At 35.4% G+C, this 17,409-nt stretch overlaps 1 protein-coding gene across 1 annotated transcript; it reads right to left on the reverse strand.

The window, feature by feature from the left end:
• Window positions 1-929: 929 nt before the first annotated feature.
• LOC122088407 (dCTP pyrophosphatase 1-like) lies at window positions 930-2,457 on the reverse strand. The gene is made up of 2 exons (XM_042657675.1): window positions 2,095-2,457; window positions 930-1,796 (listed from the first exon to the last, which is right to left on the reverse strand). The coding sequence occupies exons 1-2, from the start codon at window positions 2,215-2,217 to the stop codon at window positions 1,473-1,475; spliced, it is 447 nt and encodes a 148-aa protein (XP_042513609.1). The 5' UTR covers window positions 2,218-2,457; the 3' UTR covers window positions 930-1,472.
• Window positions 2,458-17,409: the final 14,952 nt, after the last annotated feature.

Below are 17,409 nucleotides of genomic sequence, written 5' to 3' on the forward strand. Positions count from 1 at the left end.
TAGGTTTAATTTAAAGGAATCGACTAAGGTCAAACTCATAAATGTGTCGGGTCAATAGGGTTAAATGACTACACAATGTACTACTTGCAAGCCTTACATATTTATTAATCAGATCAGTCCAAGTCAAACCATAAACTTGTCAAACTCTAATCAGGTCGGTCCAAGTCAAACCATAAACTTGTTAAACTCAGTCTTGACACATCTACTTAAGTGCTTTCTATATGTTCATGACTTGGTTGAGCTACATGATGCTTTAAAGAGCTTCATCCTTGCTTGGAATTATTTGCTTGAGCTTTTAACATGCTCGATCAACTTCAATCTTTATTGATATTCTTAGTTTGCTCTCTTTGAAACTCTCTTTCTGGGACGCTTAATGAACTTCAAGGCTGATCAACTAGGATGATACTTAAAACATCATTTATTAATTTTCTAACAAAATTAATATATACCAAGCAATATATGATCAAACAAACATGGTTAGCTTTTACAAAAAAAATAAAAACACCATTGTTAACCAACATATTCACATTATAGAGCATCCAGAAAACAATAGCGTGGACCAGTGTCAACATCCTTAGGCTCGTAGGGTCCACATTCTGCAGCCCACACACTATCACATCCACCCCTTAACCTTTCATGATTGCCACCAAGCCAGCAAATACCAGGAAATTCCCTCTTCTTCCAACGTGCTCAAGTTCTCTCTGTCAAGAAAAAACCAGAAACACTCTTAAATGGGCTTTTGGGCCCATGACCCTCCCAGGCCAAACACGAGAAAAGTTCCCAATTTCCAAATCTAAATATGGAAAAAGATCTTTTTCTTTTCCAGAACTTTAATTTGATTTGACATTATCTTTCACCAGAATCACCCCCTTTCTTCCATTGCAGATGATTATCAGCTCAACACTACCAGTCCTGAGTTCTACACTCTCTTTACAAATCACAATAGCCCTACAATTCCATTCATATTCATACATAACAGAAAATTACAAAATCAAAAGCCCCACTAAAATCCAAAAAGGGTACAGTGAAATCACTGATTTTTAAATAAAGGAAGAAATTGGGTTACATACATATTTCTTTTCTTGATATCAGTTATGACCACCACCACATCTGCCAGAGATCAGAGCTCAGAGCTCAGAGCTCAGAACTCAGAGCCCAGAGGGATTTGGTCTTGGCTGCCAAACAATGTACCCAAATCTTTGAGAATAAACACCAAAGCACGCCACCCCAGATTGTGTTCATGCAAGGCCATATCCCCATATCTACCCAAGAAACCCAGATAGACAAACCCAATAGCAAAAAGCAGAAAAACAGAAAAAGTGAAGCCTTTCAAGGCTTCAACCTTCAAAAACCCTAAAACCCCCCATATAAACAAAGTTACTCAGATGATAAAATATCAGGGCCCTTAAACCTTTTAAACCCTAAAAGCCCCATAAACAAAATTACCCAGATGAGAAAATATCAGGTTAAGATCAATCGCTTTCAGAGCAGCTCTTGTTGCTGTTATCGTCGGTGTTGATGGTGGTGGTGGTAGAAGTGTTGGTGATGTGAGTGTATTTCTCTGAAGAGCCCTTGCAGAACTTCACTGGGTACTTAATGGCGTTAAGCTGGACCTTACGGAGGGCAGCTTTACCTAGATCAACTCCACAGATATCAGAGAGCCTGACGAGGTAAAGGAGAACGTCTGAAAGCTCTTCACCCAAGTGTTCTTTCTCTTCTTCTTTCCAATCTGGAAGTCCCTTCGGTACCTCACCTTTCCACTGAAAAATCTCAGATAACTCTCCCACTTCTCCCACCTGAAAACACCAAAAATAGCAAGCAAAACCTCTCTATTTTTCTTTCCTACCTCAGGAAGACCATAAAAAAAATATATTTTAAAGAACACAAAAAGAGAATTTAGGGTTCTCTTTGAAACCCATGAACGAGTAACAACTTCTATAATTTTTTTTCGTCTGGGGCTCATGAAATGACGATGAGGAGAGACAATAGAGCCAAAAACCCATCATGGGTAAGCTTTAAAACGATTAAAAATAGGAAAACTGAGAGATTTCCAGTGATGGGTATATTAGGGTTTGAGGGAATTAATAAAATTACCAGAGCCAGGAGGAGATTTCTTGGGCTGTGAAACTGATCCCAGTCTCTTTCCCTCGCAAAATCCGCCATTTTCTTCTTCAGCTCCTCGAGTGTAACACCCTCTCCTTCTGAAACTCCTGTCATCTCTCTCTCTAGAAGAACAGATGTGATAATGAACAGTAAATCAAGATTCAAGATTGAAGAAGCTCTACTGTGAAGGATTAAAGAGAGACTCGTCTACACAGATCAAATAATGGAGAACAGAAGAGGATGAAGAAGGCCACAAGAAAGGGTTTGTTTCTTTCTTTTCAATCTCTTTAGAAAATGAGGGATAGGGGAAGGCAGAAGCCAGAAGGACACCTTTAATGGAAAGTGAGTTGTTGTTTGTGTGTAAATGTTTTTGGGGTGAATAAGGATGGAATATGTTATACCACTTCTTCGTTATGATTCTGCCACGTGTACATCTGAGAGGATTCTCAGCCTTGATCCTCGGCACCTTCTACAATTTGTGGGGTCCATATGTTTTTTTCAATTTCCAAGTGGACTCGAACTCAGTGGTGTCCCACAACCATCCATCATCGATCATTCCATGTGACATACCAGAAAGAAAGGGAAAACATAAGACTCTTTTTTGGAGTTTTTGAGAGGTTTAGGAAGTCCCATCTTAGACCCACAAAGTGATGCATTGAACCCAACATCAACAGTGATCCTCACCGTTCAATGATTGGACTTCTTGTGAGTTTTGGTTAGCTTAAGATGTTGATTGATTTTATCAGAAATAGTTAGTGGGTTAGGTTCTAATTTCATTTTCAAAGTTGGACTTTAAGAAAAAAAAAATGGTAGTCAAACTTTTAAGGGGGTGACCGTTTCTATTCCCTAGTACCTACCCGACCCATAACTTTGTTTTGCTGCTTAGTTAAACTCATATGGTTAATCGGGTTCAACCCGGATAACCTTACAGAAAGGGAAGTCAAAGGTCAACGTCTTTGGAAAGGATTTTGGGAACCAAAAGCATTTGAAGTTACTTACTAAACAAGTAAGGCATAATGGTGTTGTCTTTAAAATGTGGAATTCTTTGGTGACTTGTCAAATGGAGGATTTTTTTAATATTTTTTCTCTCTGAAATTTTTTTTTTTGGAGGTTTTAATGGCAAAAAGAAAACAGACACGTGCATGGAACCTTTTATTCTTTTTATAGCAAATTTAGATTAGGGCCAAAGTGTATAGACCTCTAGCAAAGCTTTATAAAATGTTCATAGAAATTATTTATATATTATGGGTAGGGAGTAGGGACCCATGAGAGAATTGTATGCAAAATTACTATCATTCTCAAATACTTCCCTATATTTATTGAAACTATCTTACACTGATTCTCTTTTAACCCCAAAGAGTAATTCAGTCGCCAATGATCAACACCTCACATTCAAAAGGTCTTATGTTCAACTCTCCTTGACCTTATTTATAAAAATAAAATGTTTCCTATGGCATTTATGAATGGTTTCATAATTATTCGGTCTAAATGTTACATGAAGAACTTAAGCCAGACGACGAAACAAAGAGACCTAAGATGTAGAAGATCATAACATGAGTAATTCGAAATGATCATGCTTGCTAGTCCTAACCATCACTATATGGGGATCATCTGATATCATTGTCTTTGTATCTAGTAGCTTGTGTAATATTCCTTAAGATGAGATTATTTTAGGTTTACCAGTTGATCATGCTGATGATGTGAGGGACCCATTCAATGTTAAGGTTTTAGGGGAGGATATCCTACAAGGGCAGTGTTACACCAATGAGAAGCTGAAAATGTTATTGTTCGTATAAGATCCATATGGAGTCTAGATGGTCAAAATGAGAGAGAGAATATCAATTTGGGCCCATTATTTATCATGCGAGAAAGGTACAAAGGGATTAATAGGAGGCTGCATGCTTGCTTTTTCCAAGGAGCCTAAGTCTATCTCTCTTCTCCCACAATAGAGGATATATATGTCAATTCATTAGGAGAAGTGAGAGATAAGACTCAAGGAAGCATAAGTATACGTTGCGTTTCCAAACAGAGTTCTAAAAAAATAAAAATAAAATATTTACAAGCATCTTATTATGGGTATTAGATTAAGGTGTCTTCTAAAAATCTCATGTTAGAATCAAACTATCTTATGCAAAATTGATGCAAAATCTCATGAGAAATATAGATGTTGCTAGAGTATCATAGATTAAGCTTTATAAAGATCAAGTTTAAGTACCATAAGACCTGATTTTGTCCTTAACAGAGTGAATTTGGTGCAAAATCTCATGAGCAACATATATGGAAAAGGGCCGCGTGATCACAACGCATTCATTTCCCTTTTTTTGATAATTTAATGGAAAAGGGTCATACAACTATTTACAAAGTGAGGTAAAAGAAGAAACAAAAAGTTATTTTCATCACATAACTGATTAGGGAGGGAATTAGATTTATCTTATATAGAAAATGAAGCTTTATGTGGGGTCAATTAACTTTTAATGAAATGATACCAACTTCCTAAGTCAAGGTCTAATACTAACTACTAATCATCCATGCATGAAGTATTAATCAACTTTACCGGAAAACATTGTGATTTAACTGTGTTGAAAGGGGTTGAGTTAATTCAAAAACAATCAATCCCGCGTTTCATTCATTCTCGTTAATTAAGCCATAATCATTGACCCACCACTATCAGTGCATCCAAAAAAGATTGAATTGAAAAGAAGGGAGAAAATGCAGCATATGTCCAGGTGCAGTAGTATGATCCATATCTAACTACAAGACAGCCCCGCCCTTTCTCCCCTTGCCCTCCTTACTCCCCCACCACCCCCTCCCCCCCAAAAAAAAGAGTATATGATGTATGAGGGGCTAAATAATACTCCTTGGTCGTGCGACCCCTATACTTAGACGCAAGGGATGAAATGATGTCCTCACCCTTATTAATACTCTCTCATTTGCCCCCATGATGTGTAAGTCACGCAAGACTAGGGATTGTTCTTTTCCCCATGAATTATAGTAATTATTTTTGGGAAAAATGGTTTCTATGGGAGAGTGTGATCCTTGCAACAAGATACATAGGGGAGGGGGTGAAATGTGTTGGAAACTTTTAAAAGTTTCCTTGGTTATATATGTACTTACTTCTCAATACCACATCAATTGAGCTGGACCATGGCCAGGTTGGGGTTTAGGTACGGGTATGGTGGGCATGGGTCCTCCTTTCCTTTACTTTTTAGTCAAATCTTTTTTTGCTCCAAAATTCGAAATTTCAATTTGAAAATTTGGAACCAAATTCCATGAATGTGAATGTATATATGTACTTACTTCTCAGTACCACATACATACACTGACACCTATATACCTGGACATACAAGTACCTATAGACGTACATGTACGTTTAGGTTTATAAATACTCAGTGCTTACATGCAAGGAAAATATAACAAATCCATAGACTAATGTCTGTCTTATACAGTCATACCAAATACATTTCTGTATTGTATTCCAATTTGTTTCTTCCTCTCTCCTCCCTTTCTTTGAGTTTTTAGTATAACTTACGGACTCCCTTTCTTAATCACACTTAGAAGTGCAACCTTTGTGATTAGGGGGTGATTTTATCTTGGAGGTCAAAGAACGGGTCAACCCTGTATGCACAAATTAGGGGTTCTTTAACACCTTAAGGAGAGTATATATATGACTTCACCCTATTGTACTTGGATATGGAATTTTCGATATAGAATTTTGTATTGCTTCAACTACTGTACCTGATCTCTACAACATACATGGACTACGACTCAAGGTTAGTGCATCATCTACCATTCATTACAAATAAATCTAACACTATTTATTTAATTATTCTTTTACAACAAAATGACCAATCCACACCCCATGAAATGGAAAATGACACATTTGTGGATACTTTCTTGTGCTCTCCCATTGGTCTTCACGCACGCATAAGAACCATACTCCCCCATAGGAAACACTTAACTTTTTTTTTTTTTGTGTGTGTGTGCAAATGGCCCACAAAGGAGTTAAAGAAATTACCCCACAAAGGAGGCATAATAGGATCCCAAGAGGGCCACAACTTTCTTGAATAAGTCCATGAATTAAGCACTATCCTAAGGGAGAAGTGGTGTTCATATATTGGGGAAAATGTCAACAATAGGAGATATCAGTTATAACCCACCCCATAAGTATGAGTATATGAATTATAGTACATTTATACATGTCTATTGCATGCAAATATATATATATATGTGTGTGTGTGTATGTGTGTGTGTGAAAAACTATCTATAATAGGATTTTTTTTTAGTGAGACAAAGAATTCATTTAACCATTATAATTCATCTAAGTAAAATTCAATTCTAATGGACTCTCTCTCTCTCTCTCTCTCTCTCGTGTTCTTACTGTACAAAAGTTACTATTAAACTACCATGCATTGCATTAGTGATATTTTTTATGTGAAATGCATACTTATAACCGCAAATCTAGTGCTTGATTATAGGGTAATGAACTATACTTGATTATAGGGTAATAAACTATAATATTAAGTCATGATATAAGATATGGCGTTCAATTATGGATCCCACTGAAGATATCTGTTAGGGTTAGGTGAATATAAAACAGTGTTGATTAATGGTTTCAAAACTCATAATGCCTTCTTTGATATAGTTCAGAGCTCAAGAAACCACCCCAAAAATTAAATTAAAGATTCTTTCCCCCTTTTTTAAATAGGATATCTCATATGAAAACAAAAAAGAGATCTTAGGTAAGAAATTTAAAGGATCATTTAATATCAAAATATGCTGCCAAGTTATGATCAATTCCAAATGCATAAGGACAAACAATCTTTGGTAGAGATAGATGTGACAAAGGACCAAGGGGCAAGGCAAGCCTTAAAACATTGACCATTGAAGTTTAAGCAAGACAAGAATTTGAGCAAGACAAGGATTTGAGCAAGAGTGATAAATCATCGGATGCACCATTGATTTGATCTAATATCTTGGTTAGTATTTTTCTATTTTAATAATTTGTTATCTTTCCTAGACAAAATTTATGGCACGTCATCTATATCATCCTCGATAATAGAAATAATTGACTTTGACTGTTATTAGTTTCGAAAACATGATTCCTACTACAGTTGTTACGAATTGAGATTTAGATAATAATAGACATGACATCAATTTGTCATCACCTTTGACTTATTAAATAATCAAACATAAGTGTTTATGTGATAGAAGACCCGACACCTATCTCGTGAGTAATTTCAACTTCAATTCAAATAAGTTATAGGAGTATCTTAGAATGGAGTTTACAAGTAGTACAAGCTTACCTCCATGCATGGTAAAATGACATTCTTATGATTTGGGTTTTTATTAAAAGCGAATCAATGGTTGAATAACTGTTACAAGCAAAGGAAAACCTTTTATTGAAATGCAATAGAAAAAGTTGGAAAACATCATTCTAAATTAGAAGAAGATTTTTTTTTTTTTGGCCAAAATAGTGACAATATCTTGACATTATATGGTTGTCTTTCCCTTAATCATCTTAAATGTGATTCTTTATTTGTCCCATCCAAAAAATGATAAATGCAAGAAAAATGTAAAAGTTTATTTAACTAAGTTTTTAGAAAATTTTTAATTGGAACAAATAAAGCCTTAATGAAAGTTCATGGCCAAACCCATCATCCATGTCTCTAACTGACTAATTAGGGGACTAGAAAATCTAGTGTGGTTCCATCAAGGTTAGATCGTATGTTATTTGTTCTTTTCCATATATGGTATGAACGAAACAATAAGAGATTTAATGGAAAAGGGAAACCATCAACCTTAATCCCTAAAGCGGCCTTCTATTAGCTAGAAGGCTGAATCATAAGGTTAATGTAATGTTGGATAATTCATCAAATTGTTGAGTTGAAATGGATGAAACCGCTTTATGGTTGGACTAAGCTCAATATTGATAGATGCTAGCTTAGGAACCCGAGTGCTTCAGGAGCTGGTGGAGTCTTATGTAATTATACTGGTGAAGTTATGTCTTGTTTTGCTTATTCGCTTAGCATAAAGTCTAGCTACAAAATTGAAATTTAGTGTTCTTTATTGGGTTGAAGATTGTAACGGAGCTACGTATAACACGGTTATGGGTGGAATGCAATTCTAAAGCTGTGGTAGCATCTATTCTTAGTCGCTCCATCCCATGGCATTTTCATCAACAATGGAGGTATTACAGTATTTACACTCAGTTTTTCGACACAATTATATGAAGGATAACCCATTGTTTCAGAGAAGTAAATTATGTGGCAAACATTTTGGCGAAGAAGGGGGTTGTTTCACAAATGTACTATTTGGCCAAGTCCTCCTAATTTTGTTTCATTTGAACCCAATTTGGATGTTTAACAAAGACCTAGATACATGATCATGTAGTGTGTCATAGCATTGCTTCTTTGTTATTGGTATGGATTGTTCGCTGATGGCAATGCTGAAGGTGAACTTTTGTCTAATTTTTTGAGTTTCAACTTCTTCCTATTGATAGCAATGCGAAGGTGGGGATGGGGGGAGGGGGTTTCTGTTTTTCATATTAGTCTGGATATGATTGGACTTTAATCCTGTACATCACTTTTATTTTACATTAATATACTTCACTGAATCTTAGCAAAAAAAATTGTTTTGACCACTTCAACATGCGTGTTGCAAACAAAAATTTGTTCTATGAGATGGGTTAGAGGTTTGTCTACCACATGGCTCAGGTTCACCCATGCCAATTTAAGTCTGCAAATGTATGGCCTTTTGACAAAACCACACATCACAAATATTGGGATGTATTGTCAAGCCTCCCAACCCTTGGATGATCATTGGAGGGGCATCGAAGGATGCAGTCGTTGGAGAGGAGCCTGATCTAACTAGATGTAGCAGAGGGATTTACATGTGCTCGCATATATTGACATCTCCCACAGTAATTAAGCCGATGGGCACATGGGAGTGAGTGCCTAATAATGGTATACAAAGGGTCCACACGATTAAAGAGGAGTGAATGTGAGAAGATATGTGCTACTATAATGTGTAAATCATTTTCTTATTAGATAGATATTAGGCCTTGATATTATACATTCTTTATTTGACTTTAATTAATTTTATGTTAAAGTAAACAAAATCGTAAGATTAATTGGAGATTCAATCCTTTGCATATAAGGTCATCGAACATATATTTTAGGTGCCAACACTTGTCCCATTACCTACCATTTAAGAGGTGAAAAGAGGTATATATGGAAGGAAAAGTGATAGGTGTTGGCATCTGAGATGTATGTTCACGTGAATGTACGGGGATCCATTCTCCATAAATTTTTGTGCTAGAAGATAAAAATGGTGATAGGAATATGAATTGAAATTTTTTTAAGACCTACATATGTTGTGTAGACTCCCAATGACTAGATGATAAATTGGAGGGACATCTATTGGTTAGTGGTCCCCAATTGAAGAAAAGGTAAAACCTATTACGCAAAAGTTTGTCTTCACCAGTTGGATTGGAAGAATCCCTAGTCATGTAATCATAAAGATGGGATTCTTGTCTCATTGATGAACTCTTACTTCAAATCTTGTAGATCTCCATGGAGAAAGACATTCTTCACGGCAAGTTGAAATAAGGACCACTTTTTGATGACAACCAAGGCATGAATCACACGAATGGTGGTCAAGTTTGGCAACCTGAGGCAAATCTTTCTAAAGTTTTGACTCAATATTTTTGTTTAGCCATCATTTTTATGCCAATTTGACTTCTCCCCTTGATTCTTGAGATTAGCATCTAAGTTTTTGATTTCATTTGTAGATCCTTGTTAATCGAAAGTCAATTATCATAAAGAGCATCTATTTCAAATTCTTATGCATCTGTATTAGGGGTAGTTCCAAATCGAGTATACTCACCGGTCACCAATAGTAGTCCAACCTAAGGTAAGGGGGTCCAATTAGAAAATACCTTTCCCCTTGTCTTGATAGTACCAATGGTCATGGCAAGAGATTCTCCCTAGATGCTTTATTAAAAAAAAAAAGGATTCTCCCTAGATTCTACTCGGGTCCAAGTCATTATATTGACAATTTGTCATGGTGCCTTTGTTCTAAGACGGCCAAGTGAGATTATGTGAGTCACACTTACATGTACCACTCAATTATGGAAATTAAATGAGGGAAGCTAATGAAACACGTGGTCTATTTCTATCCATGACTTTAACTTCACTTACGCTACACTATAGATTGGAAGTCAAAAATTCGATGTGAAAGCAAGAAAGAAAAAAAAATTTTTTTGACTAATTGGATGAGAATATTCTTCATGGATATCGTCTTGACTTGATGACTTATAATTGGAAAGTAATCTCAAAAATATTCTTCCAATACATAGCCCATCCTAATTTAATCAAATCATCTTTTATATACTACTATATTAGTGAAGGGAATGGATTTTTAGCACTAACTGATATGGATTCTTGGGATAATTTTTGGGTTGATTATTTTTCTGTTTTGATTATAAGTGCTATTGAAATGTTCTATCCAAAGAAATTTAGGTAGGCAACTGGACTATTTAGGGAACTAACATTTTCGCAATGAATTTAGTTTATAATAATTAATTAATTAATTAATTAAAAATTTACGATGATTTTCAAATTGATTTTAATAATACACTTGATTAGTGATCACTCTTTTAAAATCATATTAATAATGATTAATAATGTATGTTAAATAAGTGGGAGAATATTAAGTTCCCTTCTTGGGTGGGCTAGCATAGTCCTTGTTATGTCTTTTATAAAACTGGATTAGTGAAGTGTTGACTATTATTGAGGTAACTCTTTAAGTCCATTATGAAAAGTGATCACATGTTAAGTTATGGGACATTATTTGATACACCTTTTAATTTTTTGGCAACATATTTGATATCCGTAGATAGTATGAATATTTTGCAGATATGTGGTTTTGATTCTAATATTCTTTAATGGAGAATGAGATCTTTGTTTCTTTGCAATGTTAGTTCTTACACTCAGGCTTTATATGGTCAGCGTTGACCTATTATATAGATGATGAAAAAACTCTAGAATTCTGAAAGGACAAGAGACTAGATAAGACCATTGGTCGTCGCACACAAGAGAATGTTCTAAACATTCTTATGAGCAACCTTCTCCGATAATGGATCCAAGAATGTTCGAAATACTCTTCTTTGTATTGATTTGCATGCTCATATGTATTCTCTATGTTATTACAATGTTTAAATTTTATTTCTATCATAAGCATAAAACATATCTATTTTTATGGAAATGAAACACACCTTGCCCTTTTTATGATTTAGAAAGTGAAAATTTTCTGATCGATCTTCCTTCGACAAATGCACCTAATAAAGATGAAATGAATTTAACCAAAAAAGGTTTGAAGTCTATGAGAAAGAATTTTATATTCTTACACTACATGATATTAGAAACTCAGCTCCCATGTTCCAACCTTATCATTCTCTCTCTCTCTCTCTCTCTCTCAATTATGCATTTTGGCAGAACATGATACTTAATAGAACTCCAATGTTACTTAAAGAATTGATCAAGTTCTTATACGAAAGCCATTTTCATACGATCATGATCCATATACATAGAATTCACACAAAGAAAAACCCTGTGATAGATTCCATGTATGTGAATCAGACCGTACAAGAACCATAAACCTAATCCACACTCCTAATGTGAAATCAAGTGGTACCCGTAAAAGACACAACCCCGTGTTGCATGGATTTAAGTCACATATTTTACATTTACATTTACACACCTTGATAGTCATACGTGAGGTAAAAGTAAAACGCAGAGAGGAAAAAGGGGAGGGTCGATGGAGTCATTTCCGTATGAAAAGAGCTTTAAAAGCTAGAGAAAGACTTTGAAGCCACACAAGACATGGGCCAGAGAAGTTGGAGTAGAAACTTCAAAGAAGAAAAAAAGGCCACAAAATAGGAATGAAAGGTCTCCTTCTCGGAATCCAAAGTCATGGTCTCTCCATATTTTGGGGTAGATTCAAGAATCTCCCCGATTGACAGGCTTGTCCTTCCTCACTCAGACAAGTGGGACCCTTTAAGGTCTGTTTTTGCCGTGGTGGTGGTGGTGGAAGAAATAATCTTAGATTGAAAAATCTTTTGAGACATATACTAATGAAAAGATGCTTAGGAGAGCACAATATCACCATTTGTCTCCCTCAGTCTCTCCAAAAAAAAAATAATAATAAATAAATAAAATAAAATCTCCAATTTTCACAACCAAAGGTTCTATTTATGTTGAATTTCATTTACTATTGAGTGGGAAGAAATAAACTTGAATACTCAATGTATCAACCATTGATAAGAAAATTTTCACCTGAAGGGACATTGTAAGCATTAATGCCTGAGGAAGGCAAAAAAGTCAGATTTTTTTTTTTTTGGTATAAAAAAAGTCTGAGAATTGACCAACAATAAAGACCCATTTTTTACTTTAAAAAAAAAAAACCCTTAATTAAGAGCTGGTTGTGGGTCTATTTTACACATTAGAATTTTTTTCCTTCACATATTTGATTGGTAGATATGAATATAGGGAGAAAGTTTATCTGCATTGTCCGTGCAAGAAAAATACAGCCATCAATAGCTGTCAATGTCTAACCCCTTACAAAATAGGCTCGATAATACTTTTATACTATTCCTCAATACCCCTTTAATGCCATATGAAGGCCTTGATTGTGACTAAACGAAAATGGTGTCCTAAAATTAGGTAGAAGTTCATCCAGTTGTGTGCACTTAGAGAGAGATTTCTAAATTTTTGACTTGGACCCTTTCTTTTTATATTTCAATCATTTTTTGTTTACTTGTTCTCCTATTGTCAATTATCCATCCAAACCTTGACCATTGGATTTTTTTTCCTTCACATATTTGATTGGTAGATATGAATATAGGGAGAAAGTTTCACTGCATTGTCCGTGCAAGAAAAATACAACCATCAATAGCTGTCAATGTTTAACCCTTTACAAAATAGGCTCAATACTACTTTTATACTATTCCTCGATACCCCTTTAATGCCATATGAATGCCTCGATCGTGACTAAACGAAAATGGTGTCCTAAAATTAGGTAGAAGTTCATCCAGTTGTGTGCACCTAGAGAGAGATTTCTAAATTTTTGACTTGGACCCTTTCTTTTTATCTTTCAATCATTTTTGGTTTACTTGTTCTCCTAATGTCAATTATCCATCCAAACCTTGACCATATGGGTGTATTGCAATCATAAAATTTTGCTTCTCCAGATTTTTTTTTTGTAAGAATACTCTCCTAAAGAATCTACATTTAAATACATATTGTTTTCATTGTACTCTTGCAAAACTTGGTGGTTTTGAAGGACAATTTGGATCATTTAGATTTACCTCACTAGTCTCCAATTGGCATAGTTGAAACTTCAAAGCTTACCACATGGAAAAGAGTACATTTACAAACAACTCTGTTGGATTACATAATTCATTTAATCTAAGCAAATGACCCTTACTTATTATTGGGAAGAAAAGGAGCGACTTTCACTAGGGCTCCATCAGATCAGGCTAAAATAAAATATTTCAAGGGGAAAAGAAATATAACAATAGAATAACTTACCTTACTTCATTGTTTTACTAAATTTAAGGAAATTAATTGAAATTTGATTCTTTAATTTAGTTGGAAATGTTTTTTTTTCGGAAGTCTGGCTCTTTCCTTTGCCAGATCCAAATAACATCTCCCTTTTTTGGTTCAATATATGGGGTTATGGAGTTCATTTTATGGGGGGAGGAGAAAGAGAGAGAGAGAGAGAGAGAGAGAGAGAGAGAGAGAGAGAGAGAATGGCGTGAACGTAGAGCCACATTCCGAGACAGGAAACTTTCTTCCTAAGTTTAATAAGCCTTTTGGGTTAGTTAAAAGGCAGATTTGGTATCATATGTGTATATATGAATCCTAAAAAACTTCCAACTTGTAGAAATTTTGTTATAATTTCAAATTACATACGTTAGAATTAATTATAAAACGATCATATGATTAGCGATATTTTATTTGAAATGATCTGGAGTAGTCACTTGTAAATTTTCAACTCTATTCACTTTATCAATAATTGAACCAGATCTGGTGTATTATAAGGAATTTGCTTTTTCTACTGATTCCTTCTTATTGGATCCAAACATATTCTTGAATGAGATATTCAATCAGGAATAAATCGAAAAAGAAATCTTTATTGGTTCTACCTATTATTTTTTATGAAGAAAATAAATCTTTATATCGAAGATGAGCAGAAAAAAAAACTCGACCCAAATCTCTTGTGAGAATGATAATATGATTCAAATCCAATATAATACATATAATTGCATACAAAAGATATCGAATTGATTGTTTTTAATGAATAGATCCCATTGCAACTTCAAATATAGAGTTCAAAGGGATCAAATAGGAATTGATACTTTCTACCCAAAAAAAAAGAGGAATGAGTTGATACTCTTAATCATAGAACTATAATGAAATATACAATAAACCAAATTCAGTTTTTCCATTTGTTTCTTTTAATCATTTTTAATAAATACAATTTATTTATTTATTTATTATTAATATATTTTTTTCCTTTTTCCATACTCTACGACTCCATGACCCTAGACAGCCCATTTTTCCATTAGATTTGCAAATTTTTTATTTTGCCTTAGCCATTTTCAATTTGAGTTGAATCTTGTAGGAAAAGACCTATTCAGACCCATTCAAACTATCAAGTGGCAAACAAATTGGACCAGACAAGAAAACCTACCTCATAAAACCACCAAAGATTCAACATTGTAATCTATTCATCGGGCCAACCATAGTTCCAATGTTTCTTAATAGTCAGCCTGTAATCAATACTGAGAATATTTAATAATTATTCATACCTAACCAGGGTTTTAAATCTTGGTAATCAAATTGTAATCGGTCTTCACCAATGTTAATTAGCTTAGCTCGATCAATTTTACCCCTCTTTTCGTTAAAAAATAATTATTTTTTTAACGATTTTATCCTTGATCCAATATCAATACTTAATCCAAGATCACCAAGGTGTCAGGCATTGTGATTCAGTCAATCCGATACCAATACTTAGAACCATATACCTAACTGCTACATAGAATAACTTGAAACCTTGTAGTTAATACAAGTTGAGAAAAAGACATGTCATATCTTTGCACTAGCTAGTGCTTCAATGTTATGTTTATGAATGAAACCCCACTTCAAAGATAAAAGGTTGAATCATTCATTCAGGCCTTGTAAAGCCCACCACCACCAACTCAATTCAACACCTATCAGATGATGCTTAATCATGTTTCCTATGAAGCATCATCAGTCACCACCATTAAAGCTTTGGCACTTGAAAGTACACTTGTATTTGTGAGGTAGAATTAGAGAAATGCCAATAATGCACATGCTCACTTGGGACTTTGATATGACCACTCTGCAACATTTTCGTCCAACACAAAATAATTAAGAGAGAGAGAGAGAGAGGCCCAGGCCCAGTCACATGGGCAGTGTAGGATTGCCCTTTTTGTTAAAGTGGGCCTAGACATTAGCCACGTGATACACATGTGACAAGTTGAGACATTGATGGGCTTTAAGAGTATGACTAAAGTTTTTCTAAATCCTAAGATTGGTTACTTTTAGAATGGCACGTGAAAGCCCACGTGATAGCATGCATGATCCAAGGTATGGGTGGGCCGGTTGATAGAGAGCCCATGCTTTAACTTCTTCAGCGTACAATTTTTAGGTCCCATGTCCCTTATGGATTGTCTTCAGTGTACAATGTTTAGGTCTCATTGTCTCATGCTCTACCTACATTCAGATCTAGTTTATGAAAAAGAAACACATGACATGGATAAAACTGATTAGGACCCTGGGCTGGAGAGGGACCATTGGACGATCTCTCTCTCTCTCTCTCTCTCTCTCTAGTCCCAACACACAGGTTGGAGAGGATCCAATAAAATGGCGTACCTAGAATACGAGGCTCCTACCTCTGTGCATCCGGCTTCTCTCCAACGATTTGACCCTCCAACGACTCACCAAGGGCTGGGAGGGTTGGGACACGCATACCAACACCTGGGTAACTTAGATTTTTTACCCCAAGTTCAAGCATGTTAGTTGACCTAGCTTAGTAATTAGGATTAAAAATATTCATTTTAATTAAATTAATTAGGCACATAATATGTATAAATAATAGTATACAACAAGAGTTTGGTCTGGAAAGACCGATTCTGCTGGGGCATTTTGGAGGTGCCTAACACCTTCCCCAAGCATAACTTGATACTTACCTAGCAATTTAAGCAGATCTGCTATCAGTTTGAAGTTAGTTTAGTCTACCTCCTGCAAAGGAGTGATCTCATTTGTGGGTCCTACACCTTAATCTAGGTGGCGATTCCTTATCATTTGTTTACCCTCCTCAGACAGAGTGGATATGGTCAAATGGTGGTGACACCTTGACCCCCCCCCCTTAGGTGCCTCCCAATGGGACTGCAATGCCTTGTTGGCATAATGGAGATCCCTTGAACCTTCAATATATAAAAAGGGAAAATGAACTCTGTCTGGAAGCATATGCTAGCGCTTCCTTGAGTCTGTCTCTCTCCTCCCCCTATGAAATGACACAACTACCTCTTTTGTTGGAAGAGGAGGAAAGAGACTCAAAGAGTGCTAGTGTACACTTCACTCTTGGACAGAGAACTCTATATCATATAAAAAATTATAACACATTAACTATCTAGGAGTATAGCATATGCTAGTGCTCACTATGTCTATCTTTCTCCTCCCCTCCCTTAAAATGACCTCTCTACCCCTTGAAATGATTCTTTTCCAAGGCACGCATTGGGTGTTTCTTGGGAGAGAAGGCTATCGTCCGAAACAAGAAACACTTTCTCCCCAAAAAATAAATAAATAAAGGGGAAAAGTATCCTAAAAGGTAGCATGACTTCTATGCCCAAACACAGAGGATGGCGAAATGACCGCCACAACCCTCATGAAACGCAAAAATCCCACCTTTGTTGATACTTATGCAGACACTCCCATTGGACCTACTCTGGCATAGGGGCTACACTGCCTTTTAGTAAACCCTCTCCCAAAAACTAATATGTTTATTTTTTTAAGATTTGGTTCGATTTTTAGTTTTGATTGGTCTAATCGATTTTTATCACTTTATTAAGAATTTGATTTGTTTTTCTCCAAAAGATTTCAATTGGTCGGGCTAGTTTGTGCTAGAATTTGACACTAGAAGACTAGAAGTCTAGAACACTTTAAACCACATTTTTAGGGTTTTTCTGAGCAAATAGCTTCTCCCATCTTCAAAGCTTCA

Source organism: Macadamia integrifolia, chromosome 9 (assembly GCF_013358625.1).
Source record: "Macadamia integrifolia cultivar HAES 741 chromosome 9, SCU_Mint_v3, whole genome shotgun sequence".
In the NCBI taxonomy this organism is placed as follows: domain Eukaryota; kingdom Viridiplantae; phylum Streptophyta; class Magnoliopsida; order Proteales; family Proteaceae; genus Macadamia; species Macadamia integrifolia.

Excerpts from the sequence above, each read along its gene's own strand:
- LOC122088407 (XM_042657675.1), bottom strand. The coding sequence starts at position 2,217 with ATGACAGGAGTTTCAGAAGGAGAGGGTGTTACACTCGAGGAGCTGAAG. Across the intron at positions 1,797-2,094 it reads GAAATCTCCTCCTGGCTCTG|GTGGGAGAAGTGGGAGAGTT; the intron begins GTAATTTTATTA and ends TGGTGTTTTCAG.